Source organism: Hordeum vulgare, chromosome 3H (genome assembly GCF_904849725.1).
Source record: "Hordeum vulgare subsp. vulgare chromosome 3H, MorexV3_pseudomolecules_assembly, whole genome shotgun sequence".
Lineage (NCBI taxonomy): Eukaryota > Viridiplantae > Streptophyta > Magnoliopsida > Poales > Poaceae > Hordeum > Hordeum vulgare.
In genome coordinates this window covers 37169994-37197192 of record NC_058520.1, presented here as the reverse complement: position 1 = coordinate 37197192, position 27199 = coordinate 37169994, and the positions used below count along the sequence as shown (strand labels likewise).

Sequence of the window (27199 nt, the reverse complement as noted above, 5' to 3'; positions counted from 1 at the left end):
TTTTGCCTGTTTCAAAAAAAAACAATTGAATTCTAGGTCGTTTTCTAGGTGATCAGCTGCTCTCTTTTTTATTACTCCCTTCGTCTCAAAATAAGTGACTCAAGTTAGTATAAAGTTGAGTCACTTATTTCGGGATGAAGAGAGTAGTAATCTAACTTGTTTTTTACCACGCTACAATAGAAGTCGTTCACATACATGAAAATATACTCATTCTTATAAACGCACGCACGCACATCCTAATCTATAAGCATCTCAGAAAGACTGAATCGTCACTTCATCATGAGATAAACGAAATCGTCATGGACTCTTCCCACTAAAAGCACATCGTCGAAAGACCTGAAATAAATTAAAAAAAAATGCAAGCACCAATATCAAGTCTGAACTTAAACTTAGATGGCAGGTGATACTGTTGTCCGTCTAACCATCCAATCACATGTTTATTTGCTCTAACTCATTTTATTGATCAATCAATCGGACACAATAGAAATATCTAGGGAGTTCAGGACCCATATCCTAACTGTAAATCTTTACCTAATAATAAAGAGGCTATCGCTTCTGTCGGAAAACCCGTTGAGGCATTTTTACACAAAAGCCCCTGTTGATTTAGCTAATCAACCCGCAATCCTCAAATAAGTCAACGAATCGGTACGTGTAAGAGTAAAAAAAAATAACCCATCGGAGCTGCGCTTCCCTGCCTCCCCATCGAGCGAGCAACCCAGCTCGAGCTCCCGTGCCCGAGGCGCCCTACCGCACCGCGCAGCAGCTGCCGCCGCCCAAGCTCTGCCCGCCGCCGGTCGCCTTCCGCCGCGGATCCCTGCTGCGAGTCCCCGTCGCCCCATTCTGGATCGGGTCAGCCAAGCAGGGCGTTCGCCTCGCCTCGCTCTTGGATCGGGATCCAGGTCGAGTGCCTCGCCCGATCCGTGCGTTGACCAACCACACCAAGCCAGCCATAGCCTCCCGCATCGGCCGCCGCAGCCCTCAGCCGGCCTCTCCTCCTCGCTGCGCCACAGGACTCAGCTGGCCTCGCCAGTTCCTGCTTGCCGGAGCCGCCATGGCCTGCACGTGCTAGCCCCTAACCTCCCTCCATGGCTCGCAAGCGCAGCCGCGTGGATCAGCGCACGACGGCGCCGTCACCGCCTCCGCCCTTTTGGACTAAACTTACTCACCGGCAACCGGTGGTCGTATTCGCCCACGGTGTTGGTGCCCCCTCCTCCTCTGATTGGATGACCTAGTGAGCTCTCTTTCTCTGCTTCTTCTTCACGCGCTTGATGGATCTGCAGTTTTTGAAATCACTTGAACGAGGATTCCAGTTTGTGTACACATCTATCTGTTCTTGGTATGTGGATAGTTATGTTTAAGAACTGACAATTGGTTCTTCTAGCTGGAAGGAGATGGTGAAAGATGCCCTAGATGCCATTGAAGTAGTAACATTCGACTATCCATGTGAGTTTATTGAATTCCATCTACTCCTAATTGTTTCTTTTTTATCTGAAGGTCCAGTTCTTAATGCTTGACCCATGTTCACTTAATGGTTGATTAATTTATCAAGCAACAACACTGCAGATATGTCGGGTGGTAAACGGAGGCCTCCCCCGAAGGCAGACAAGCTTGTCGACCATCATCTCAGTGCGGTGAAGAATGCTGTGGCAGAGCATCCTGGTCACCCGCTTGTTCTTATGAGGAAGTCTATGGGTTCAAGGTAACATTTACTGGTTTGATAATGTTGTTGCTTGTGCATCTTTTTGGTTTGTCATATGATCTGACTTCTGAGTACACTTATGTGATGCTTCAACATTCTCAGGGTCAGCTGCATGGTAGCTAGCTCCGATGGTATCAGTGCTTCTGCGGTCATATGCTTGGGTTATCCATTGAAGGTATCCCCACTTTACAGTGTGCACTTAGTATTTGGATTGCTTCCTGGTCTGTCTCCTTATTGAATTGTTGTGCCTGTGTTCTTCAAAGCTCAATACTACAATACACATCGAAATTGATTTGGATCTGCATCACAATTTAATTGTTGTAGAATACAACTATGTATGCACAAAAATGGTTGTTGTATGCAGATGTGCATGCTATTGTTTCTCATTTTTTGTTACAACTATGCACTGATATTTTATATGATAAGTCATTGTCATTCTGTATACAGTCAATTCACTTTCTCAGATAGAATCACAAACTAAAGAAATTGTTCCTTTTGTTTTGTATCTTTGCTTTCTTCAACAGGGAGCGAAAAGGGTAATGAGGGATGAGATACTACTAAAGCTGATGGTTCCAACAATGTTTGTGCAGGTACTGAAGGAAAATAGTGCGGCTGGGCCTTGGCAGGCCAGATGGGCTCTACACTATTGCTTTCTCTCTCCTTTAATTTCTTTCTCTAAATTCCTTTATAGAAATTAGAAAGAAGAAGTATAAATAGAGAAGGATGGAAAAGAAATGGCTAGGATGCATGGAAAATGTTGAAACTTTTAACGTAAAGCATATAATTTATACTTAGTTCAACAAAAGAAGTTTCAACCCATATGGAAGAGTTGAATTCAAACTCATTTGAATAGGAAGTAGATATTTATAAGGTCTGAAAAAAGTTCAGATATTTGGTGGGGCTTGGTAAGGTGACAAAATAATTTATGGGCAAAGTTTGGGGACAAAAATTTAAGTAGAACTGACATTCAATTTTTAACTATATAGGTCTGTTCATGGGTGATTTCAAATGACCGGAATATTTATTATAGCTTCCAAAAAATTTGTGTTTCACGTCCCATCTTATGAATTATTCTTTTAATTACATCTTTCCTCTAATATAAATTATTGCGACGTCATTGATTTAATTTATAGAGTTAGAATGGATGGTATTTTTTTTCTTCCGTTGCAACGCACGGGCTTTTTTGCTAGTAAAGACAAAGACAATTCCTAGCGTGATCATGAGCATGTGAATTCGAGGTCTATCCGTCATGGTTGAAATTAACTCGTGTGAAGTCCATCTTTTATTGATTAATCTTTGAGAGAATAGTGCAACAGTGGTAGCGGCTCCCATTATTGATGGCATTGACAACCTCCAAATAGTTAGACACAACAAAACAGATGCGCACTTGAAGATCAACTGCAAGAGCGAGCTCTTTTCGACATGCCAAAGCCTGAGGGAAATTTGTTCATTATTACAAACCCTTAGAGCAACTCTAGCAGACCCTGCAAAACGGCCGGCACATAAAAAATCCGGCGACTATGCGAGTTTGGGTTCATTTTTCTGTCAGAACAAACACTGCAAACGCGGCCCGACTGGAAATGTTTTGCGGTGGCCCGTAAACGCGACCCCTCGACCGGTATAATTGCGGGTTCGACCGCTGGATGCAGGTTGAAATCCTATCCTCCGTCGCCGCGAAAAGCCCCCCCCCCCCACCGCCGGCGCCTCCAATCCGCCGCCGCGCGCCTCCATTACGTAGCGTAGCCGCTCCAATCCACCGCCGCACATGGCCAGCTCCGGTACCCATAGGGACGACGACCCCGAGAATAAATAGTTATTGTTGGATGATACGAAGTAGCTGCATCCGAACGTGTGAACAATTTTAATATTCGTTCACATAAAACTGTGTGGCCTGCCACTACCGATAAAATTGCAAACACAAATTTTTCATCGTCGTGAAAGTCAGACAGATACAACAAGGCGTTCACCAGTGCCTAGCCTAGACAAGCGATGATCTTGTGTTTTGGCAATGAAACTAGGTAGTTTATCACAACCCGAAGTGTAGGGAAAAAATACAATTTTAGTTTAGATGTGTATGTAGTGTGGGTTACTTATTGAAAACAACAGTGGGGTTGTTTGTATTGTGAGTATCCTTGTTATATCTTATCACATTATTTTTGTCACACTTGTCTTACTTGAGTTGTTTAAATTGTTAGCCACACGTTGACTTGTCTAAAAAAATTTTGCCACATTTTTTATGTCTATGACATGTGGGGTTTAGTACTCATTAAAAAATGCTTACCTTAGATGTGGCTAGAACCAAACACCCACATAACTTGATCAAATTTGTCTAAGATAAGTTGTGGCAAAGTGTGACAAGGTGTGGCTGAAACCAAACAGCCCCTACAATCAGCAAAAATACAGGCAACGACCGGGCCATCTGACGCCATTTGGCTCGTTTTGATTGGTTCTGGACTAAATTTGCACATTGTACGCAAGTTGTCGGATTGTGGAGTTAGCTTTTTACAAGTTTAAGACTAAATCATTACATCGTGTGCAAGTTTTAGAACTAAATAATTGCATCATGTGCAAGTTTTAGGACATATGGTTCTTTTACCTTTCAAAATATCTTAGAGAGAAGACAGGGAGCCATCGAGCCAGTACCAGGTGCACATGGAGAACAGCCCAAAAAAGTGGTCCCGTCCAACGGCCCAAACGCAGTGAAAAAGCGAGTGAGTAAAAAGAAAAGCAGATCGGATGTGCAGCGAATACTGCATGTCAGCATGACAACTTGGGTGCACGAGCGATGCTTCCCTTCCACTCACTCAATCGATCAACTATACAAACATAAAAAAAAAAAAAAAAAAAAAAAAAGATCGGACGCGCAGCAAGCGTTGAAAAACCATCCCCAATAATTCGTCATTTCCATCCGGTGCAGCCAGATACAGCCGAGGTGGCGCAACAGCGCCCTCCCGAATTAGCATCGGCACCCGGAGACCTCCACCTGCGCATGCCACCTAGCAGCGTATCATCGGCAAATTGGCAAGCTAATCTCAATCACCGAAAGCATCAACCACGAACAACCCTGAAAGAAAGAAAGAAAGAAAGAAAGAGATCGGTCGGCAACAGCGACCGTGCCGACATGGATAAAGTCGCGTCGACGTAACCACCTTCCTCAATCAATCACTACTAGTGCACTAGTCCTATAAACCCGGCGCACACCCACCCGCTGCGCAGGAGCAAATCCCATGCCCGCAGCCAATCCCGCGGCCCACCTCCACTTGGCAGCAGAGCTCAACAGCTTCCCCTTCCCCCGTCCCCGCTCCTCCAGCCTTCCCTTCCTCGTGAGGCGAGCCGGGATCCCTTCCGAAACGGCTCTGGTGAGAGGACGCGCACACTGTCATCCGCCCCGCAGATCCACGCACGACCACCACCTCCATTCTTTACAGATCCCGGGGCGGATTCACCCGCCGCCGCCCACGACCACCACCCGCCGCCTCGTCCTCCTCCTCCTGCTCCTCCTCCTAGGGGCCATGGGGAACAGCATATACAGGTTCCTCTGCGGCGTCTGCACCGACCTCTCCGACGCCGCCTTCCAGCCGCACGGCGCGCACGCCTCCGTCGCCGCGCTCGGCCGCGACATCCTCCAGTTCCAGCGCACCAGCCAGGTTCCCGACGGCCTCGCCCGCCACGTCGTCTCCTCCGCCAACGCCCAGGCCAACTGGTATGTTACGTATCCATGTATGCGGTGGATTTTGCGTTTGGTTTTCATTCCCGAGCTCCCGCAACACCGCTAGTCTAGTTTAGGAGCTGACGACGAGCTAGCTGTCCAACGTGGATGCCAAGGCTAGCTTCGCCGCGCCTTCCAGCGAGCTGTCCGATTGCCAAAGCGACCTTCAAAGCAGAATTGGATGAAAGAAATTAGGTAGCAGCATTTGTTGAAAGGGAGTACACACTACACAGGTAGCTGGGATATTTGGTTGATAAACTTAACCATTAAGGATGGATTTTACTTTCTTTCCATCATTCCATGGCAGAATCTCAGATGAGATAACTAATTAACTACCATACTTACTGGTAAATTAACCAGACAATTGAGACTTCACTGCTAAGCTATTGGCCTATTGCTGAGATGTTTCCTAGCACTTGCTAAGGCTTGCAGTAGGAGCTACTGAGATGTTTCCTGGAACTGATTGTGAACATTGGTGGAAGCAGCTTGTTGTTAATTAGTAACCGATGAGAAATGTTACAACGATGATTGTTTCTTAGAACAAAATTAAAACCGTGGGTGTTGCTGATGTGAAGGTACAAGAAGCTGCAAGTGGCATGGAAGAAGGCGAGGCCGGCCCCGACGACGCCGGAGGAGGCCGGCCGCCTCGTGGTGCTGACGCTCAAGAACCACCAGAAGGCGGACGTCGACGGCCTCCTCGCCTTCTACGGCCTCCCGCACCCCAACGAGGCGGGATCAGCGCCGCCACCGCCGGCCGCCGCCGGTCACCACTCTCCTCCGGCGCAGCACGGCGCTCCCGCGCACAAGCCCCAGGGCGTCAAGTTCGAGCTGCACACGCTCCCGGTGGACGCCAAGGCGGTGGCGGACGGCGACACGGTGACGGTGTACGTGGACACGTCGGACGCCCCCAGCGAGATCAAGAAGGCCGCGGCGGACCGCACCAAGGCGCGCGCCGCCAGGAACTACCCCACGGCCGACGCGCTCCAGAAGACCATCGCCGACGCCGGGTACAGGATGGTCCCCAACGCCAAGGGCGTCGAGGTGCTCGCCAAGAAGTACAGGATCAGGCTGAGGTTGATCTTCTTCTGCCACACCATTGTTTCAGTGATCAAGATTGGCTAGCTTGTTTGTATTTATATAAAATTTCTGATGAAATGGGATGCAGTGGGATCGACGCGCCGGAGAGCGCGATGCCGTACGGGAAGGAGGCCAAGGAGGCGCTGCTGAAGCTGGTGGAGGGCAAGTGCCTGACGGTGCACGTCTACAACACCGACCGCTACGGCAGGTCCGTCGGGGATCTCCACGTCGGCGGGGTCTTCGTGCAGGTGAGAAACCAATTAAGAACACACACCTTCAGCTTCAGTCTTCAGAGCAGCACCCCCCGTGGAAGCAACTTAGAAAGAACAGCAACATCGATCTCTTCCCATCCACGGCATGTCATCTTGCATTCTTCTAGTTGAAAACCGCGGTGTTGCGCAAACTGTTGCTTCCATTCTGCTAGGGAAACGTTGAGAAACAGTTAGGCCTCTCCTGAAAGTCAGACGCTCTAGAAGAACTACTTCAATCAGGAGGTAACGAATCCCCTCTTGCTTTGTCCGCAGGAGCAAATGCTGAAGAAAGGATTCGCGTGGCACTACACCGCCTACGACAAACGCCCGGAGCTTGCCAAGGTAAGCCATCACTAGTCCACATACAGCTACACGCACTGATCACCTGACTGAAAAAAAAAAAAAAACATTGAGAGATCATGAGGTGCTAATACGGAATCAGATCAATGAAGTTGCTGACAGAAACTAATCATCTCTTTGATCTGCGGCCTGCAGTGGCAGAGCCAGGCGCAGGCCGCCCGGAAAGGCCTGTGGGCGTCGTCCAAGCCGCAGGAGCCGTGGGAGTACAGGAAGGCCAAGCGCAACGGCAACGCGTGATCATGGACATAGTATATATGTCGATAAACCTCCGTTGTTTGTATGTGTTGTGACGACAGTGGACAGCTGATTGATTCATTCGTAGCCTGCCGCACTGCAGATCCGTAGCCCAGAGCAGCACTCGCGCCACCGTACTTTTTACGAGCTAGGTGTAGTGAAAAGACTAGCTAAAAGCTAGCGCGGGGTCGTGAAGCAGAGTAGGGGCACGCACTGAGATTGGTTGGGTTACGTGTTTGTGTTGTGTTGTTGTTGTACCTGGTGATTGATTTGTGTAATTGTGCTGTACAACTCTTACCTGGATTGGGCTGTTGATGATGTTGTTTCTAGACAGGAAAAGCCGATTCGTAGGCTGTGGTTGAGTTCAATTTTTAGAACATAAATACACATATAGATAGATGAAGGTATAATAGATAAGTGTGTAAATTTTTAGAAACGAAATATTTTGAAATGAAGGCTGTGCAAAAAAGACAAATCTGAGACTTTTTAACACATGTTACTATTCATCATTTTAAACCATCAATTTGTCTTCTTTGTACATGCCGCGTTTCAAAGTATTTCGACCTGAATTTTTGTGCACACACAGATCTAACCCTTGTTTAATTTTATATTTTTCAGATTTTTTGAAACTAAGTTTTTTGAATTTTGATTATTTCAAAAAATTTGGCCTCCATATAGGCCGAGCTCCAAAACACCATTCTTGAATGAATTTAACTTTTTCCTCTATAGTTGTGCATGTGTGACACATATTATCCCATTTAGAGGACTTCTATAGAAATATCAGATTTTGAAGACTTTTAAGACGGTTTTATCTAATTTTCCAATTTCCTTATTTATATTAGATAGGATCGGTATGTAGCTTTATTCTATAAAAATGTGTGATGATCGGAAGGCACAATTGACGATCATATTTTGTTGTGCATTAATTTCATTCCTCCTTGTCATTCGGATATATTTAGACCCACACATCACCTCACACCTTGTCTAATGGACACACATTAAAAAATGAGAGTTCAAAGCTTGTAAAGGAGATATTCTAGACGAATTTCCACTCAACAGGATAATTAGTATCACCAATGCATATTTAGAAGGTAAAATATGGAATTCACTCTTTTAACATGGTTCCTCTTACCTATATGAGGTCAGAGCATCTACAACCACAGATGGAAAAGTTTGGTGCCTTATATGTTTGTAGCGTCCGGACGAATTCGCTTTGAGCCATTATTTATCTGACGATATCCCATGTATCGTCTGGGCACACGTATGTGATTGGTAGGGATGGATAGAAAAGAGAGAAAAAAAGAACAAATAAAGAGAAAAAAGATGGGTTGAGCTGGACCAAATCCGATGTGATGGAATACCCACACATCCTCGTCTCCTGTCCACTTATGGTTTGGGTTTATGGACAATCAGAATATATGAGAACCAAATAAGGACACTGGTTGTGTGTCATTTGTTTTTTATCTTCTCTCCCTGTCTAGGTTGTCCACTCGGACATACAACAACAATTTTAGGGGCCAATTTGTGGATGCTCTAAGAGTACCAAAGTTCATTAAAACAATTGGCTCTAATAACATGTCGGTCAAGCGTATTAGCACATTTATAATAACCGGAATACTTTACGCCTAAGGCACAGTTGGGGGGGGGGGACCTTTTCGATGCGTAGCTCGACTCAATTATATCCAACACTTGTTAGAAGCCGAGGTAGTTTAGGTCGCCTCGGATGCGGCCCAACATTAGAACTTGACTACAAAAGATGATTTCGTCTAACCAATTTTCAAGACAGACAGCCGAAAACGAAGGATAGCTCGGGTAAACCGAGGTGCGTTCAGACTTGAACATCAGTTGAGTGGCTACCGACGGTGTCCCAGGCCTCTCACCACGTCGTCTTCTAGCCTGGTGGGTTGGACCGATGACCCCCACTTTTGGCTTCGGAGTGGGCCGCATCGGGCGGCCCATGACGCGACGAAAGGATCCAAAAGAATTGATGTATACTACAAGAAGCTCGATTCGTAGAAGACTCATTTTCCTCGCACATGCCGACTATGGTAATGTAACCCTCCCCCCTTCCCAGGTATCTATGTAAACCAAGGGGTTAGGCTCGTAGGGGACACGTTACCATCTTTGAGCAGTTACATGTACTCTCTTCTTACTTCAGCATACTAAACACAAGCAAAAACATAAGGTATTATCTCGTCGGAGAGACCATTGGTAAAATATTGTGTCCCTCGTATCTTCCTGCCTAGACGCTTAGCTTGGGATCTCAACCTTGAGATATGTCGGATTTAGCTCCGTCACATATGACCCGACACGGCACGACACACATAAAAAAGGTTTGGCACGACACGACACATGCTACCCTTTCTAATCGTGTTGTGCTGGCCTGAAGGCCTCAACTCGGGGATCGGCCTAGCAAACGGTGTAAAAAGGCCGACACGGTCCAACAAACCCGTGGGCCGACCTTCTGGGTCGTTTTGACATTTTGGGTCTTCCATGTTTTAATATTCTATAGTAAAAATACAAAATATTAAGAAAAATAATTGAAATACTCCCTTCGTTTTTTTGGGATCCGCATATAAGATTTGGTCAAAGTCAAACTTCATGAACTTTGACTAAATTTATAAAACAAAATATGAACATTTATGATATGAAATCAATATTACTAGACGCATAATGATATTAATTTTCATAACATATATGTTTAGTATTATAGATGTTGATATATTTTGATATATATTTGGTCAAACTTTGTATCACTTGACTTTGACCAAATCTTATATGCAGACTAAAAAAACAGAGGGAGTACAGACTAATCCAAAATAATAATATAAAATACATAAGAATCTAGTAAACTAAAGAAATACATACAAATCTAAAAATTTAAAATCTAGAAAATCCAAAAATATATACAAATATAACAAGAATTAGAAAAAATACAGATATTTTTTAGACCAAAAAAATACAGAAAAATGTAAAAGCAATGCGTGCCGGGCCGGCCTTAAGGCTTGACTTCAGGGATGTGTGTTATCCATGGCGGGCCGAAGGCCACCCCGGCCCTTTTTATTCGCGTGCCGTGCCGGGCCAAAAGCCATACCCGCGGGCTGGTCTTAAAAGCACGGCCTGTATGACCAGGCTTGCCCTTAACCCAATGCTTTCCGGGAAGTAGCACGAGCATCCTCAGCCGAAGCAGCAATGGAGGAAAAGGCGAGCCAGAAAGCGGCGGGGGAGGAGAACCCCTCGCCGTCGCCGGGGCTGTGCCTGAGGATCCCCGGGGACTACGCCGTCGGCTCCATCCCCACGGTGCTATACGTCCCCGACTTCATCTCCCAGGCCGAGCAGGCCCAGCTCCTCCACCATGTACCGGACGAATCCTCTTCTTTCTCTATTCTACCACTCGCCCGATCCCCTACTTTTGGTTTCGAATTTCTCCTGTCTTGCTCGTGTGGTTTGAGGCTCTCTCTGGCGGCGGCTTCCGTTGCAGATATACCAAGCGCCGGCGCCCAAGTGGAAGGTTTTGAAGAACCGGCGGCTCCAGAACTGGGGTGCGTGTCGCCGGCTGCAGCCCCTGCCTGAATCCCTGCTTGGAAATTTGCGATATCCTTTTCTTTTCTTCTCTCGGCTCTGGGAAAGTGTTGATTTGGTCGACCTGTGCTGTGCAGGAGGAGTGGTGCACGAGAAGGGGCTGCTGCCGCAGGCATGTGAGTGTTCATCAACATTGTAGTGCTTAGCACAATTTTGTGGATTCTGTGTCATGATGATCAGGCATGCTTTACATAGCTCAACTGCCCCTACTTCAGGGATTCGTTCCTCCATAATTTGGTTGCGGTTAGAAAAAATTGGCTGCGATAAGCTTGCTAACATAGTTTGGCTGCCCTCTCTAGAATCCTTACGAATGACGAAATTTCCATCAGAGTTTGTGGTAGAGACATGTAAATAGATCTTGTGTGCTCAGTTAAATAAATTGCAAAAGCAATATGCATTGTCTTATGTTCTCTTTTCTAGTAGTGAAACATAAATGTTTGTATTTTATTTCTGAGAAACAACTGCACCGGGCTATTCATTGTCAATGAGAGAGCTGGGAAGATCTCAACTCTGGGAGGTTAGAGAGATAGGAAACACGGAAAAGGAAGGCAAGAAAAAGAGGGGATGTACATGAGGGCAAAGAGCAAAATAACAGTAGCTTCCCGGGATGAGATGCTCGATCAGCGACCATGCCGCCAGCCGGTGCCACATATCGTTCGTGTAGGGGCATTGCACAAGCATGTGATCCCCAACAACAGATTGTTCCTTTGTGATCCCCAACAACAGATTGCTTGCGCTTTTTGTGTACATTACTGTTTTTTGTTTATTGCATCATAAGCATCGATCTCATGTTTTCATGCAATTTTCTAGCTGGTATTTATGCATGCTTCCTGTTGTACAAAAGACAAAAAAAGTGTTTTCTCAGGAATTAGAAATATGATGAGTACTTAAAATTACAAACATTGTGCATTTTATTTTCTTAGTTAGGCAGTCATCAGTTTTTCTTAGTTAGGTAGTCATCAGTTTTTTATCATTGAAATTATGTTCATTTGTCTAATATTGCAGTACCTCCATGGCTTACAAAGATAACTGACAGAATCTGCCAGTGGACTGGTTTATTTCCTTCAGCTATCAATCATGTTCTGATTAATGAGTATCATCCTAATCAAGGGATCATGGTCAGTAATCATCAGCTCCATATTGTTCATTTCATTGGTACATCTTTTATTGGTTTGCGCTTCACTGAAGTACAATAACACTGCACCTTTCAGCCACACCAAGATGGTCCTGCCTATTTTCCTGTTGTCGCTATCATATCCCTTGCTTCACCAGTTGTGCTTGATTTCACACCCCATGGAAAGCTCAGAGGGCTCGAACATACAAATGTCCAGAATATACAAGCTGATGAGCTGCAGGAGAGTAATGGTTCCTATAAGGTTGAAGGCACGAAGGAAGCTGGTCCTGCTTCTTCGTCACTTCTACTAATGCACTGCAGCCTGTTAATATTCAAAGATCAGGCTTATACAGGTTAGCCCCGTAGTTTCTTTCCTGAATTAGCTAGATAAAAACCTCTTCAGATTATTATTTTTGGCAAAACCAGGCCTTAGTTATTTATATTTTCATGATATTTGCAGACTTCCTACATGGTATACAAGACAATGAGCTGCATAACCTAGACAAGGTGAAACTTTTTCCCATTGCAAAGCACTCAGAATATGAGCAGACTAACAATCTGTGTCATTTGCATTCTACAGGTTGCAAATATCTTGCAGTGCCCACAATTCAAGCATCTAAGCCATGATTACAGCCCAGGCAAAGCAGATAGCAGTGCTAGCTCTGATCCAAGTGTCACGTTCCGCAGGACCACGACAAGAGTCTCGTTGACGTGCCGGCTAGTGTTGAATGTACACAGTAAGCTGTTCAAGTTCTAGTATCCGTATGGCCTGCTTGCATCAGCATGGCCGGTGGGACAACAGCAAGGAAGAACTGTAGTAGATGCAGAGAAGTATGCTAGAAAATTAGAGGATGAGAGTCACACTCCGTATTGCCCTGATCTGGTAGGTATGTGTCTTTTGATCGGTTAGCATTCCAAAATTTGAACCCTCGGCGGACAGGGTTCAGTTGCGCTGCAGTGTATCCATGATCGCATATGTTGTTGTTGATGTGGTGAATCGGAGTGTTTATCCTTGATTGATCATATCAATGTAGAAAATATGCCTGATTTTTCTTGAATTTAACGGTAGAGTGAATGTTTAGTCTTGCTAGTAATTTCTGAATATACTGCATGGTTAAGAACTTAAGATTATTCGAATTTGGCAGGACCAAAACATTTTTTTATATACAAGTAGAGATCATTCTGGCCATGATATATTTTCTGATGAAAATCATTGGAAATATGTTCATGATCCTGTCTAAATAGTCTTTTGTTTTTCTTCCATGAAATCTGTAATGAAATTCAGAAGAAGAAAAACTGCAATGAAATTCATGAAATGACATCGTGGCTTCATTTATAAGTGAACTTAAAAAAAGAATGAAAACAGGGAAACTAGAAGCCACTCTAACTTATTCTTATAGGAGAAATTGCAGAGTGAGACTTTTAATCCGGGCCGGCAACAACACCTTTGTGTTGTCTAGCTTTGTACCAAGTCCAATTTACCATTTCAGCAGTGGCGGACCTAGCCCATTGGGTCAGGGTGGGCCAACAGTGTTATTATACACATATACTATATTATTTAATTTCTTTTTGCCTTTTTCCTATGTGATATAATAGCTATTTTTAAAACTCAGGGTGGGCCGTGGTCCACCCTGGCCACCCATTGCCTCTGCCACTGCATTTCAGGAAATTTTTACGGTCTGTTTAAAATAAATCGTAAATTCCCTTGCTCATGTTGCTGTGATCAAAAGATACTATGCACTGTAAATAAAAGTTGATTACGCTTTCTACTATGTAGACTCAAAATAGCGGTAATTTGCACCATACTTTTCTAGACTAGTTCTTCCCAACTACACGTATTTAGATACAGAAGGAGTAGAAATGAGTTGTCATAATGGTCACATTTTTTTTCTTTCTTCCTCTCGGAGCTTGGGATACATACATATGGGGCTAGTGGGATTTATTTTTACAAACAGCAATCTTCAAGATGGAGGTGAAGGTCTATTGTAATCCCACGGACCTCGGGATGAAATATTGATTACAAGTAATTAATCCAATTGCATGTAATTAATCTAATGGGAATGGAGGCTATGATAATGAAAATGGCTACGGAAATATGTATTTTTTGCAAAGGTATTTTATTTGAGCAGATTTGACAGGGTATATGAATATGATGTTGATGACGGATGACTTTTTTTTTTGGAGAATCAGATTTTTTTTTTAGGCATTTTTGAGATTGTTTTTTTGAGACAACGGCATTTTTGAGAAATCAGACAACGGCATCTTTGACTGATGATACTTGTTGCACGGCCCGGTTCCAATATGGCTTTAGGAAGCGCGCAAACCACACACGACCATACGGCCCATGGGCTATGTCATACGTCCCACCACCCGCCACATACGCCAGTTCTGCTGCACTGGAAAAAAAAAACAGCCCGGTTCGGCTCGAACACCGCGCCGCCGCACCCGCACGCTGCTAACCTGTCCTCGCCCGGCGCCGGCGAGCCTCCACTGCCTCGCCTCCGCGCGCAGCGGGCATCCTCGGCGGCATGTACGCCTCTCACACTCGCAGGCTTCGCCGCCACAGGGGAGCCCCTGCCCACGGCGGCGCCGCCAGGAAGCGCGCGCCGGCGTCGCTGCTGTGCTTCGTCGGCGCCATCCTCCTCGTCGCGAGCTCTCGCCACAACGCGCTCCCCAAGGTATTGACATAAATCTCAGAAGCTGAACGCCTGAATCCCGTTGATAGGCTTTCGATCCTTCCCTGGGGTACCAGTAGCACTGCAGATCCAGCCGCCCAAGAACTGTGCTGCATTTGACTGAACCATTCCCTGATTCCATGTCTTGGTTTCTTCCTGCGAGGGAAGGGAAGGTGCCGTTCCTGGGCTCCTTTTGGAGGGATTCATCGGCACCTGGTGCTTATTACACTCCCACGCCCAGGCCTCACCCTCACGGTGTGAAGTATGAGCTGCACACGCTCCCTGTAAGGCTCCCCTGCCTGTCTTAGGGCCTCCTTCTGCATTGGCCGCGCTCAAATCGCTGACAGATTTGCATTCTAGCCTCTTAGGTGGATGCCAAGGCCGTGGCAGACGGTGACACAATCACAGTGTATGTTGACGCGGATGACCATCGTGAGCCCGGCAACGTGCCCCGTGGAGTCCGGGAAGCTGCGGCGGAGCGAACCAAGGCGCGGGCGGCCAAGAACCATGAGAAGGCTGTCACGCTACAGAAGATTATAGTGGATGCTGGATATAGGTAGCTTCATATTTGGATCAAGCAGCAGTCTCTTTGATCTTTGTGTGTGGTGTCTGCTCCTGAAAGTCTGAAACTTCTGAAACATCTTCTGGGTGCAGGCAAGTTCCTGACCTGACAGGGGAACAGGTTCTCGCAAAGAAGTACCGGGTCAGGCTAAGGTTCGTCCCATGTTTTGGTCGGTTGGTCCCGATTGATGATGAAGCACTTTGTTATTGTTGGACCGCGGTTAAGATTTTATGGATTGAAATGAATGTAATACAGAGGGATTGATGCGCCGGAGAACTCGATGCGTTATGGTAGAGAGGCGAAAGAGGAGCTAGTGAAGCTGGTGCAGGGAAGAACGTTAAAGATTTCCATATATGATACTGACCGGTATGGTCGATTAGTTGCAGATGTTGACTGCAATGGGATCTTCGTGCAGGTAATATGTGACACCATTATCTCTTTTGGAGGTCTGTTATCCTGGAAATAACATATGCATGTGCTCTGCTGAGTTATCTTCGCTCGGTGTGGTATTTGGCTTTCTCAAAAGATCAATCATCTTGAAATTGCACATTTACAGTACAAGAAACCGAATATATTCAAGATTTGGAAAATTCGTAGAACTTTTACAAGAACATATACCGGAGCAACAAGCTTCAAGTACTATTAAGTTCTGCAAGAAAAACATGTTGTATTTCCTCAGCTGAAGATACATACTTTATGGTCTTGTTAGCTACTCGTACGTTGTGATATTTTGACACAGAAGAAATAACCGAGCTTTCTACCCGCTTTTCTAACAGGAACACATGTTGAAGAAAGGCCTCACATGGCACTACTCTGCATACGATCAACGGCCTGAGCTCGCTGAGGTAAGCACTAAGCAGTGACTGCCTGACAGGTTCGGTTCATATGACTGAAGAGCAATATAACGCACCCTGAACATTTCTTCAACCTACCGTATATACACTTGAAAAGACCTTGACAGACTGAAATTTGTTCAGTGGGAGAAGCAGGCGCGGGCGAGCGGGCTGGGCCTGTGGGCACTGCCCAACCCCGAGAAGCCATGGGAATGGAGGAAGGAGAAGCGCATGAGAAAATGGTGAATCATCCGTGATTCTTGCCCACAGATCTCTAGACGACTAGACCAGAACAATAGCTCCAAACACCGTATAATGTGTACTCTGAACCTCAACACTTTCATGTTGTAACAGCAGCTGTAGATTGAAGCCGGAAGCATCGACTGGTGTAAGCTCCAACAGGGACCCATTCATTCTCTTTTCTGCATTAGACTGTTGTCAAACCTGTAATGGTTTCTGTAAACCATGATCTGATGATCAGTTGGTCTTAACGGATTGATACTGCCATGCAGTCAAATGTTTCCAGTCTAAAAAAAATTAGTTACAGAAAGCCAATTCCGCTGGAGAAACAAATGGTTAACAAAAGGTGCAATTTTCATGATCCAGGAAAGACCATCACCAAGAAGATGATTTGAAACGCTGGTCGGTTGCCGCAAATATGAAACCAAAATTTCAAGCGAGAACCATCAGGCTCCGTGGATGAAGTAATAAATGACCAGTGCGAAATCCCATTTCCATCAGGGGCCTCCGCGCAAACTAGCCGAGGACCGGGGACCGCCGACGGAGGTCGCCGGGGAGGATCTCCTATTCCGCCGACGGCGTCTTTTGGCTCCTCCCGTCTAGGTACGGTACGCCCGCCTCCCCAAACCCTAATCCCCCGCCTGAGGATCTCTTCACCGCGGTCCCTGATCCCGCCGCTCCAAAGTCTTAATTCCATGCTCGATTCCCTGTGGAAAAAATCCACTCGTCGAACTGTCCCCAGATCTGTCTCCTATGTGCGTCACAGTGTAATTGCTCCTTCAACATCACAGTGTGCTGCATGAATGTTTCACCCGTCAGTAGTTGAGACTCTGCACTGTGCAACACCTGATCTGTTCCCCTTTTCAGTTTTTTTCTAGATCATTATCTGTCTTCTTGTACCAATGTGGTGCTTGCTGCTGTTTTGGTCACTTCACAACATGGCATAATTATTAAGTTGCTGATGCCCGATGCTAATGTGCAGTAGGTGGTTTGACTGACTGTGACCTTTTACGGGAAGCTTGTGATCGTTTGATGCGCTGAGACCATGAAGCGGCAAGTGCAGGGGATTTCGAGTGGCATGCACAGATACACGCACCGCTGCGAGAGTGGAGTTAATATTCATGATGTCTTTGTCGAGAGGAGCGCGCTCCGGGTGCTGTTTTCATATGTCGGTGCCATGTGTCTTCTTGCGAATGTTTGCCGTGCCTTCTTGTCAAAGGTAGTTTTCCTGGAATCATTCACCAAATCCAAGTATGGCTGATTAATGTTTTCGCTATTTCTCTGTTCGAATTAAGTGCTCTGATTGCTAGGTGCTCGTATGTTATCATGAGCTGTTTGGGCTCTTAGGAATGCAAATGCAGAGGCAAAGAAATATGTTAGGTTCCTGGAAAAATCAAACTAAAAATGTTTTATTGATGATGCTATCGCCATGCTATGGTTTAGATCCAGGTAGTGTAGGTTAACGTAACTTTCATGCATTTGATTGTCCCACTCTAATGACTTGCCGTGTTTAAATGTTTCAGGAGAGTTTATGCCTTGGTTCCTTTTGGAGTGTTCCATTTTCTGCTATCGTTGCTAAATTCTTGCAATACAAGCCTGTGAAGAAAGGTTGGACGTTGATGTTGTTTCTTTATTATCTGAATTTTGTGTTTTGCAGTAAACTTTCACCTTAAAATTGCACAACAAAGGGATACTCTTGTTCATCATCATCCGTGTTGAAAATGCCTATATATATGCAGAGTCATTGGTGATCATGCCAGCTTTTGGTATTCAGCTAGAACCACATTTTTGGAGGTATGAAAGAACCAGTATGTAGTCTACATGTGTGCATCCAGATTCCACTCTTGCTGTCAGCATTTGTTACTCAGTTTTGTGGCATTGGAGCATTTGAACAGTTGCAAACAGATATGTAAAATTAAAGGCTTTGGATACCTAACGAAATAAGTACAGTACTTAGCTAGTGGCAAGATTTTGCAACGGATAAAGTTGTTTTTGCGTCAACTAGAAATGATCACTATCTGATTTGCCCTTTTCATTATTCTATTAAATATAATACAAGCTACTTAAAGCAGAGCTTCTTCATCATTTTTATCTCTTTTACACCTATGTTACCTTGCACAGTGGACGAGTACATCGCAAGTTCATGCCCATCGGCAAGATCCTAAAGCCGGTGCTAAATGAGTGTGTGACCCCTGTTACATGCTACTGGAGCTTGGCATTGCTTCTACGCGATGAAGACGAGACCATGCTTGTTTTTCAGGTAACTCCCGCTTGCTCTCATTGATTTTCAAGTGAAACGCCAGGAACCTGTGGTATGAGAGAGCTTAGTTTGCAGAAACTCCATCCACCCGTCAAACTGTTGCTCCCAATCTGGAAGGCTCTGTGCGCATTCACAAACTCCGGCAGCATCAGTCCTTACCTAGTTCTTCGACAGGATGATTCGCATAAGCATGTTGATCAAGATGGTGCCGTGGACTCCTGAATAGTTCCCCGAAGACTCGCCTCTCGCTCTGCCGTGTCACAACAGGATGTTCGGTGCTGCCACCACTAACTGAAGATAAATTGTCAAGTGGAGGATTTTGGTGATACCACCAGGTGTCTGAGCCTCTGATCCTTTCGGTCGGACCGACCGAATAATTTCTGTTTAGCTGCAGAGAAACTGAGCGGTCCGCTTGTAAGTCTGGCCATGTGGTATTTCTGTCCACTGAAGAAGATTTCACAACACAATGTGCCATAATGTTTCTTCGGTTCAGCTGCGTATGCACAACATAATGTCAGAGGGTACAGCTGCTGGCAATAAAAATCGTGGGCACTTGCAAGCAGTCGTATGATCAGTGGCCACTGAATATTTTCTTCTTTCCTTGGAGAAGATGTGAAAATCTGACGATTTGGATCATCATCTGTAGTATTGCTTGACATTTTTTTTCTTTTTGCGAGAATATTTGACAGTGGCTGTTTCAGTAGAGCTCACCAATCAGGTCATCATCATGCCAGCCATGCCGCCGCCGTCGTCGTCATCATCATCATCATCACGAGGAACTCTTTGAGACGAGTGTTGCATGGGCTGGAGCAGACAAGCCACGAGGTAATATCGCAGGCACCCTGTGTTTCATTTGCATCCCCAGCTTTCATCAGAAACCTAAACTAAACATTAGCAATGGATCCTATCGTATGGTGTGTGATTCTTCTTCTTCTTCTTGTGGTGTCACCGACGGAGAAGGCAAGCGGATCCGACCGACACACACGGGTCTGGTCACTGTCGACGCGGGGCCTGAGTATGCGAGCGCAATGATGGCCTTGTCTGTCTCTGCGATGCAATGGGTGACACCTGCGTAGTCTAGAGAAAAATGGTGTAGGATAAGGCAGCGAGCGAGCTTCCACTATTTATGTGTTTTCTCCGGTTCTGTTGCTGGATCAGGGGTCAAAGTCACCTTCTTCTTCTTCTTCTCACTATGACATGACATGGCTTATGTAACGTTAAAGAGGAGCGTGTTTTTCTTTCTTCCTTGATCACTCATTTTCCGTTGGTCTGGTTCACTCATTTTGGTGGCTAGATAGAGACCAGACTGTAGAGGTGGAAAACACGATCAAATCACTGGATCGGTTTTTAGGGCATCTTCAACCACAACCTGTAAATTTATTTAAATTTATTTTTGCATCTGTTCATAAATAAAGGGATCAATCCATATACACGGATGCGGGAAGACGACATCCAACGCTAGCCGCACATATTTTGACAACTCAAAAATTTATGCATACACGATGAGATTTCGTGCAGACATGACGGATTACATTTGAAACATGTAGAAAAAAAAAGACCCGCCCCTAAACCTATCTTACGACTGCGACGCTCGGTGTTCAAGCCCGTGTGTCCTCAATCCATTGTCTTCATGAGCGCCGACAATAAGACCGATGAAGTGAAGATGCGGTCTCCCGCGAGGAAAAATAGAACACTGGAGATGAAGTGGCCCACATGGGACACCAGGCCCTACCGCATCCCGTGCCCAACTAATTCTCAGAGGAGTCTGCGCCCTGTCAGTCGTCGGTAGACGTGAAGTCCACGAGGAAAATGGTGGCGCCTTGGCTATCGTCGTTCCACCGGGCCGCTTGATGGTTCGTCAACGGCGCGTAGAAGGTGCAACTGGTGTTGTTCTCCTTTGCGATCTCCTGCAACTGCGCCTTTGCGGCGGCTGCTTGCTGGCGATCGGAGGTTTGAGCGCTGATGACATCATAGATGGCACGCTGCTCCACAACGAAGTTCGGGTTCGTCGCGTCCATGACGGCCAGGCCCTCTTGGCTCGCACGCTCGCTGCCAATTTGACCCAACGCGGGCCGATGTTGCTCCGGTGCCCGCTCCAACACCGATGTACGCACCGGCGTAGGTTGCCCCTTCGTCATGGCGGTGTTGTAGTGCGCTTACACCTGCGCCATGGTATAGACTGAGTGCACAGGAGAAGCAGGAACCGGGGAGGTGTCATCAAAGCCCATCACAATAGTGTTGTCCTCCTCGTCATCGTTGGAGACCTCGGGCGAGCTGACCAGCAATCCAACCTCAATCCTGCTGGCAAGGTGGCTCTTCCAGGTGGCGGCAAAGGGTAGCCACCTCCCGCTTCATCTTCAGGGAAAGGTTGTCCACAGAGCTTCGCTGCCTGCAGTCATGGTGGATGTGGTCCAAGGGAGGAGGATGTGGAGCGGATTTGTTGTATTGTGAAGATAGGCGGGTGTGGCCGCCCTTAAATAGCGGATTTCGGTGAGGCCAATCGTCAATGTGGGACGCCAGAGTGGGTTCTCGGCCGGCGAGGCTGCTTACGAGCGACATACGGATGGACGAAACATTGAACGAGCATGGTAGATATACGCCCCGTTCCCAGTCACGCGTCTCCGGCATTGAACATGCGCGGATACCGAAGACTTGTCACGGGCGACGCCCTCGACTGACGAACTGCTTCAATGTCGGTGTTAGTGAAAGGTCGAGTCTGCTTTTCAATGGGGAGCAGCCTCTCTACAACGTCATGACCCATGAATGCGGACAGTAGGCGTCCGGCGGGAACGTGTGCGAGAGGGGAAGGGGTTTAGGATGGACCAGGACGATCAGAATCATACGAAGTAGCGGTCCGAACACTCACAAAATTTCTACGTTTGTCTTTAATTTGCGAAAGAAATTGCGTCCGGACGACTGCGTAGACCGATACATGATCATGTTGGTTGGAAGGCTTTCGAGTTTCGGTTCAAACGGCCGCGGGAGGTTTTGCGGGTCCGCTTAAATGTGCCCTTATTCATTTCTCCGGTAAGTTTATGGCCATTTTTCCCATGTACTCCAACATATCCCATATGGGGTAGGCTTGGTAGGTCTACGCACCTTGGGATTCTGGCATGTGGTTGACCGGTAGTGGCGAACGCATCAGAGCAAGTACAATAGTAGAGCCGGTTGCCGGCTGTAAGCTCATGCCATGTCACCTATAGCCCATCTTATAGCTAAATGTACAATAGTTGGTTAGAAAAGTGTACTACTTATTTATTATATGGCCCACTTTTCATTCTCACAAAGTGCCTAGGAACACGTGTTAGAGCTGGCTCTTAGCTAAGAGCCCGCTTACCTTCTCTCTCCTCTTCTCTCTCCTCCAACTAAGCAAAAATATACTACTTTATTCCTTATAACCAGCTGACTCAGCTCTATTGTACTTGCTCTCAATCGGTTATCGGCCACCATGTTAACAAACACGCGCCGTCGCTTGCTCGATCGCAACCGTTGACAAGTGCCACCACGAAATCCCGAGCTTCAAAACTAATCCCTCTGTTTTTAAATATAAGTCTTTCTAGAAATTCCACTATTGAACTACATACGAACATATAGACATATTTTAGAGTATGAATTCATTCATTTTGTTCCGTATGTAGTCTTCTATTGAAATGTTTAAAAAGACTTGGATGATGTTTCTTTCTCATGAACTAGACTTTTTTTTAGTCCTAGAGACTAAAAAAAAAGTCCCTTCAATAAAATCTTTTTGTAGTCCCTTAAAAAAAGGTTCCTCCTGTTTCTTTACCTAGGAATTAAAAGGGACTTTTTAGTGTAGTCTCTGGTAAAGAAACACCTAGGAAGAGAAGGAGTAGGAAAACTTTGAGTAATAATGAGTACCGACGGCTGTAATTGATGAACCGTTACGTGGCCACGTTCAGAGCACCAGGCCGGCATATGCCCTCCTCAACTGATCCCACCATCTTTTACGCGAGCAGCGAGCGCATAGCATCGCAGAGTCGGTCAGACATGGACATGGCCGTCCGGCCGGTTCTCCTTCATCACAAGTCAAATGAGCAGCGACGGGTCCTGTGGCCAGACGGACCGGGCCGGGAATTTGGATGCATGCGTCCGTCGGTCGCTCGCTCGTCGCGTCGTTTCGTGTAAACTCCCGAATTATAAATACTCCCTCCATTCTCAAATATAAGTATTTTTAAAAATTTTATTAAAGAACTACATACAAAACATAATGAGTGAATCTATACTACTTAGTCTTTTAATGGAACCTCTAAAAAGACTTGTACTGTAGCGTATTTAGGAACGAAAAGAGTATGTTACAAGGTAACACCGTCTTCGATGTTTTTATAATCAAAATTGTCATAAAAAAATCTTGAAACACTGATCCAAACAAAAAGTTGTCATCTGCAAGTAACTAAAAGTTACCATTAAAAATATCTGGACGAAGTTGTTTTGCGTTACACGTGTGGCGCCTATCGGTGCCATTCTGTTATGCTGCGTCCTGCAACCTTAGCTGCGTGTTGTGATTAGGCTGCCAATTATTTTTTGGATTCTAAGGCTAGACGTAGACGCATGGGATTTAGGGATCTCATAAATGGCCCACGCCTAATTCTGGTGACCACCGTGTTAGTTGGATGGTTTATAGCTTGCAAAAAAGAAGAGCCGAACACGACACGCTTGGGAAAGCCCAAGTCGCCGATCACGCACAAAACGGCAGGCTCTGCGCATGCTGATCGGATATCTGTCCAAATCAACAACAGCGCACGGCACGTTTTGTTGCTCTACAGCCACACGATTTGACGTGCATGACTGTTACTACTACTACTCTAATTAAAACGGAACGGGATCACGTGATTGCTCTTGCTCTTGCTCTTGCTCTTGCTCAGTGGAGTGGAGTAACCGATCGAGACCGGCTAGCTCCTGCTTGCCCGTTATATTGGTTGACGCACACGTGCCGTCTTAACTTCTAAATCCCTACTTAATTATAATTATAACGAGTACAGTAATATTTAGGAATATAGGGAGTAGTAATTGAGTAACGTTTTCTGACTGTGTTATGGGACAAAGGAAAGTATTTAGTAACACCTAAAAATAATTGTTTAACTAATGAACCCTCGAAAGAAATAATTAATTACGGAAGCACTGAAAATTTCATGTCGGATTTTTAGGCTTGGCAAATCTGGTTTACAGGCACGGCAATTTTGGAACAAAAATGAATTGAGTGAATTTGACATGCTCATCAATTGAACTTTCCATTCTCGAAGAACATGATCTGACAAGAAAAAAATCTGATGTCAGATTTGTAATGGAGTTCATTAATAATTACTCCCTTCGTCCCAAAATAAGTGTTTTAGTATAATTTTATACTAAAACGAATACAAAGTTGACAGAAAAAGCTCCAACCGTGTATGAAAAAGTTTCAAACGCCGCTCCGACTGCAGCATCTCGCGTGGTCACTCATCAAAAAGTTTCAACCGTGTATAGAAAAGCTTCAACCGTTAAAAAAAGCTTCAACCAAAATACTTCACGAGGAAAAAAGTGGCTGTCGGTGGAGAAGCCGCAGCGCTCGCCGACAACGCCTGAGGTTGCAGGGGGGAAGGGGGAAAGAAGAGGGAAGAAGAAGGAGGAGGAGGAGGAAGGAGATGGAGGAAGGGGGAGAGGAAAGGAGGAGGCGGTGTGCACGCGCGATCTGGTCGATCCAACGCCAGCCACGCGACCAGCCGAACGTTTCGGCCGACGCGCTGGCGGAAAACGTTTACCAAATAATTAACAGTGTATTTTTGTTTCGGGTGTAAGTTACTCACTGAGAGTGATTTGCAGACGGAAACAAAAACGACGATAGCTGGTCTATTTAAGGCGAAAACGACGTTCCAAACGGACCTAAATTGTAACTTAACCGGCCGGAACATTTTGTACGGGGGAAGGTATGGTTGCCCCGCAAAACTAACTGACGCAAAACGATCCTCACCTTGTATCAGAACCAAAGCCTGTTCCTTTCAGCTTGCTGTACTCTGTGACGGTGACACGTTGAATTCGGTGGCCAATTGGTTGTAGTATATACACACTAGATACCAATACATCACTTGGCTCATACTGTGAAGACGCAAAACAGCGCCACATGTGGCAGAGCCAAACGCCAGGTCGCACGAAACCAGCAACGATCCTTCTGTCCAGGTCAACAGCGCTAATACAAAACATCTCGACAACGGACAAAACCCAAGTCGTTGCTCCGTAGTATGATGCAGCGTCTCACAACGGATCTGAAGCGCACGGGAAAGGGGATTCACGTTCGCGACACAAGTTCTCACCATCTTGTCACCTGTCCGGTTCAACATGAATCGCGCAAGCATATACAGTGCCGCTAGTATACTTGCATTTGACGAGTGAGCTTGCTGAGCTTCACAAAGAGCCATCAACCACAGTGATATTTATTTTGTTGGGCCTCATCCGTGTCCCCTCATGGTCATGGATGGGGCAACCTATGGCCGAATAGCCAAAAAATGCACTTGCTGCTAGGCCTCACTCCCCCCGGCTTGTGCCACAGCGGTCATGTGCGATCACAGTGCCACTGCACTTATGCACAGTGAACATTTTGGTTTGGTTTGTGGAATTGCAGATAGATTTGCAGCCATGTGCGTTCAGTCCCCAGGACCTCACTACTCAGCATGCGCCACTGTGTTGCGGTCGTGTGCATTCACAGTGCCGTTGCACTTGTCACAGTGGCCTTTTTTTCCTTTTTTTTTGTTTTGAAATGTCCCAATGATTCATTTTTTTTTTGCTTCCTCGTGCGCTTGGGATAGCGTACGTACAAATGGCAGCAACTGCGAGGATGCAGAAAACAATTCCTGTGCAGGGAAAATGAGGGGGCTGCAGTCTGCTGAAAACACCCCACAAAGAGCACTACTATTGATAATTAAGTAGAGGCGTTTCTTTTTCCCTTTTCAGCTCACACAGTTGTTCGATCGGCGCCAAAAATATAATTCAGTTGGAGAGGAAAAGCACAGATTTGGCGTGCAGGCTGCAAGGGTTCTTTAACCTTTTATTCTCCTGATTGACATTCTTTATTCCACGAATTCTGGACATGTCAGTTTCCAACACTGCTCAGCATTCATTTCATTTCCCAACCAACACAACACGCAAGTAGGAAGAAATGAAATCAACTTTCTAGGATAACACTCGAGTTCTTCCGTGGGCCTACTCAAACATGCATTACCATCACTTTTTATAACATCAAAGAAAACCACTGATGCATTTGTTCCAGTGAAGAAGAAGAAGAAAAATGTAAGATTTGCAGGCACTACAGCCATGAAGGTCTGCGAGGAGACGAAATGTGAGATGTGATCTGAAGTTCTGAACATGCATCATGCAGAGCCATGCTCATTGATTATTTTCTCCATATACACTGCTGCTGGTAGTAGGATTACAGAAGCTCAATCAGAATTCAGAACCAGCACACGACTTGGGTAAAGCTCCACTCGACATCAGGTAACAACGCACGTCCTTGCACGCTGTGGATTGGGTTCGGTCGGGCTCAGACCCTCTGCACGGCGGCGCCACCGACGGACGCCAGCGCGCTCCTCACCGTCACGGCGACGCGGCAGCCCCTGAGGGCCCGGAAGCTCTCGTGCCGCACCCTGAAGCACGCCGCCGCCGCCGCCGTCTCCTCGTCGTCCGAGAACGACGTCGAGTGCAGCCTGCTGCTGCTTCCGCCGCCGCCGCCGCCCGCGCGGCGGAACGACGACGCCGAGGAGGCCGAGGAGGAGGAGGTCGACGCGGAGGAGAAGGACGAGGTGGGCGACCCCGACGGCGGCGTCCGGCCCCGCCTGCGCGTCGCCATGAGGATGGAGCCCAGGATGCGGGACGGCCTGAACTTGCGGCCCCCGGCGGCCTTGCCCTTGCGCGGCGCGTGCTTCTTGGCGGCGGCGGAGTAGTAGGACGGCGGGGGCGTGAGCGGCGGCATGGCGGTGTCGGAGGCGGCGTTCTTGGGCGTGCCAGGCTGCGACTCCCACAGGAACGGCACCGCGCCGGCGGAGGACACGCCGTAGTAGACCCGGAAGGACGGCGCCGCGGCGGAGCTGTCCCTGGTGAGCAGCCTGGAGAGGAGCCTGCCCCCCTGCCTCTGGTTCCGGTGGACCTCGGCCTCCTCCCTGTCCTTGCCGTTGCCGACGGTGGCCGCCATGGATGGATGGACCGACGTGTCTCTGCTCTGGCACAGAGAGACGGAGGGGCCGTGTCCTTGCGAGTTATTGCAGTCTTGGAGAGGAGGAGGAAGTGATCACTGAGACGCGCAGCGAGTGTGGGGTTTTATGCTCGTCGGCAGCAGAGAGAGAGAGAGAGAGAGAGGGTGAATTGTACTATTAATAATGACAAGTGTGGTGATGGATGGCCGTTTGCACGTACTAGTATCTTGATCTGATTACTTTTGTTACTGATCGGCTGTCCAAGATTCCGCCAAGAAGAGACGACCCTTGACTTTTACACTGTTTGGATCCAAATAACCAGGATTAGTATATATTCTATACCCGTTGCCAAACATAGTACCGCATTGTTTTCCGTTTTTTGCAAGTACTACTTTGAATTTTTAAACACAAAGTACATATACGCAGACA

The 27199-nt window shown here is 46.5% G+C and overlaps 6 protein-coding genes across 13 annotated transcripts; 5 read left to right on the top strand and 1 right to left on the bottom strand.

The window, feature by feature from the left end:
- The first annotated feature begins 1085 nt into the window (after positions 1-1085).
- Positions 1086-4844, top strand: LOC123441447. The gene is made up of 6 exons (XM_045117880.1): positions 1086-1231; positions 1382-1443; positions 1564-1699; positions 1802-1874; positions 2224-2289; positions 4617-4844. The coding sequence occupies exons 1-6, from the start codon at positions 1086-1088 to the stop codon at positions 4842-4844; spliced, it is 711 nt and encodes a 236-aa protein (XP_044973815.1).
- Positions 4845-4893: 49 nt separating this feature from the next.
- On the top strand, positions 4894-7669 carry LOC123442839 (probable staphylococcal-like nuclease CAN1). The gene is made up of 5 exons (XM_045119002.1): positions 4894-5402; positions 5984-6481; positions 6574-6733; positions 7010-7078; positions 7232-7669. Exons 1-5 carry the CDS (start codon positions 4927-4929, stop codon positions 7331-7333), a joined length of 1305 nt encoding a protein of 434 aa, XP_044974937.1. The 5' UTR covers positions 4894-4926; the 3' UTR covers positions 7334-7669.
- A 2815-nt stretch (positions 7670-10484) lies between these two features.
- Positions 10485-13084, top strand: LOC123442835 (alpha-ketoglutarate-dependent dioxygenase alkB homolog 6). The gene is made up of 7 exons (XM_045118992.1): positions 10485-10687; positions 10812-10872; positions 10990-11028; positions 11918-12030; positions 12124-12379; positions 12487-12533; positions 12607-13084. Exons 1-7 carry the CDS (start codon positions 10523-10525, stop codon positions 12781-12783), a joined length of 858 nt encoding a protein of 285 aa, XP_044974927.1. The 5' UTR covers positions 10485-10522; the 3' UTR covers positions 12784-13084.
- A 1455-nt stretch (positions 13085-14539) lies between these two features.
- Positions 14540-16651, top strand: LOC123442837 (probable staphylococcal-like nuclease CAN1). Its single transcript, XM_045118993.1, has 7 exons — positions 14540-14704; positions 14875-14985; positions 15070-15257; positions 15356-15415; positions 15519-15678; positions 16040-16108; positions 16241-16651. Exons 1-7 carry the CDS (start codon positions 14555-14557, stop codon positions 16340-16342), a joined length of 840 nt encoding a protein of 279 aa, XP_044974928.1. The 5' UTR covers positions 14540-14554; the 3' UTR covers positions 16343-16651.
- A 70-nt stretch (positions 16652-16721) lies between these two features.
- Positions 16722-20026, top strand: LOC123442838. 8 transcript variants are annotated; one of them, XR_006630533.1, is made up of 7 exons: positions 16723-16939; positions 17319-17555; positions 17860-17944; positions 18076-18130; positions 18458-18596; positions 19286-19421; positions 19557-19649. XR_006630533.1 is itself a non-coding variant. In XM_045118999.1 (7 exons), exons 2-7 carry the CDS (start codon positions 17382-17384, stop codon positions 19670-19672), a joined length of 660 nt encoding a protein of 219 aa, XP_044974934.1. In that variant the 5' UTR covers positions 16725-16939; positions 17319-17381; the 3' UTR covers positions 19673-20026. The 8 variants fall into 8 exon arrangements, 7 of the variants coding, with proteins under 7 accessions (XP_044974930.1, XP_044974929.1, XP_044974933.1 ...); XM_045118999.1 differs by having other exon boundaries at positions 16725-16939; positions 19331-19421; positions 19557-20026; XM_045118995.1 differs by having other exon boundaries at positions 16722-16939; positions 17322-17555; positions 19331-20026.
- A 5907-nt stretch (positions 20027-25933) lies between these two features.
- On the bottom strand, positions 25934-26946 carry LOC123439448. The gene has a single exon (XM_045116159.1). The coding sequence runs from the start codon at positions 26767-26769 to the stop codon at positions 26122-26124; it is 648 nt and encodes a 215-aa protein (XP_044972094.1). The 5' UTR covers positions 26770-26946; the 3' UTR covers positions 25934-26121.
- Positions 26947-27199: the final 253 nt, after the last annotated feature.

What these genes read in the sequence shown, in the direction of transcription:
- LOC123441447 (XM_045117880.1), top strand. Translation starts at nt 1,086, where the DNA reads ATGGCTCGCAAGCGCAGCCGCGTGGATCAGCGCACGACGGCGCCGTCA. An exon ending in TCCTCTGATTGGATGACCTA is followed by an intron (nt 1,232 to 1,381) that starts GTGAGCTCTCTT and finishes TGGTTCTTCTAG; the next exon opens with CTGGAAGGAGATGGTGAAAG. An exon ending in AGTAACATTCGACTATCCAT is followed by an intron (nt 1,444 to 1,563) that starts GTGAGTTTATTG and finishes ACAACACTGCAG; the next exon opens with ATATGTCGGGTGGTAAACGG.
- LOC123442839 (XM_045119002.1), top strand. Translation starts at nt 4,927, where the DNA reads ATGCCCGCAGCCAATCCCGCGGCCCACCTCCACTTGGCAGCAGAGCTC. An exon ending in AAGTACAGGATCAGGCTGAG is followed by an intron (nt 6,482 to 6,573) that starts GTTGATCTTCTT and finishes AATGGGATGCAG; the next exon opens with TGGGATCGACGCGCCGGAGA. An exon ending in TCGGCGGGGTCTTCGTGCAG is followed by an intron (nt 6,734 to 7,009) that starts GTGAGAAACCAA and finishes CTTTGTCCGCAG; the next exon opens with GAGCAAATGCTGAAGAAAGG.
- LOC123442835 (XM_045118992.1), top strand. Translation starts at nt 10,523, where the DNA reads ATGGAGGAAAAGGCGAGCCAGAAAGCGGCGGGGGAGGAGAACCCCTCG. An exon ending in CAAAGATCAGGCTTATACAG is followed by an intron (nt 12,380 to 12,486) that starts GTTAGCCCCGTA and finishes TGATATTTGCAG; the next exon opens with ACTTCCTACATGGTATACAA. An exon ending in AGCTGCATAACCTAGACAAG is followed by an intron (nt 12,534 to 12,606) that starts GTGAAACTTTTT and finishes TGCATTCTACAG; the next exon opens with GTTGCAAATATCTTGCAGTG.
- LOC123442837 (XM_045118993.1), top strand. Translation starts at nt 14,555, where the DNA reads ATGTACGCCTCTCACACTCGCAGGCTTCGCCGCCACAGGGGAGCCCCT. An exon ending in ATGAGCTGCACACGCTCCCT is followed by an intron (nt 14,986 to 15,069) that starts GTAAGGCTCCCC and finishes CTAGCCTCTTAG; the next exon opens with GTGGATGCCAAGGCCGTGGC. An exon ending in AAGTACCGGGTCAGGCTAAG is followed by an intron (nt 15,416 to 15,518) that starts GTTCGTCCCATG and finishes AATGTAATACAG; the next exon opens with AGGGATTGATGCGCCGGAGA.
- LOC123442838 (XM_045118995.1), top strand. Translation starts at nt 17,382, where the DNA reads ATGAAGCGGCAAGTGCAGGGGATTTCGAGTGGCATGCACAGATACACG. An exon ending in ATACAAGCCTGTGAAGAAAG is followed by an intron (nt 17,945 to 18,075) that starts GTTGGACGTTGA and finishes ATATATATGCAG; the next exon opens with AGTCATTGGTGATCATGCCA. An exon ending in AGACCATGCTTGTTTTTCAG is followed by an intron (nt 18,597 to 19,330) that starts GTAACTCCCGCT and finishes TCATCATGCCAG; the next exon opens with CCATGCCGCCGCCGTCGTCG.
- LOC123439448 (XM_045116159.1), bottom strand. Translation starts at nt 26,769, where the DNA reads ATGGCGGCCACCGTCGGCAACGGCAAGGACAGGGAGGAGGCCGAGGTC.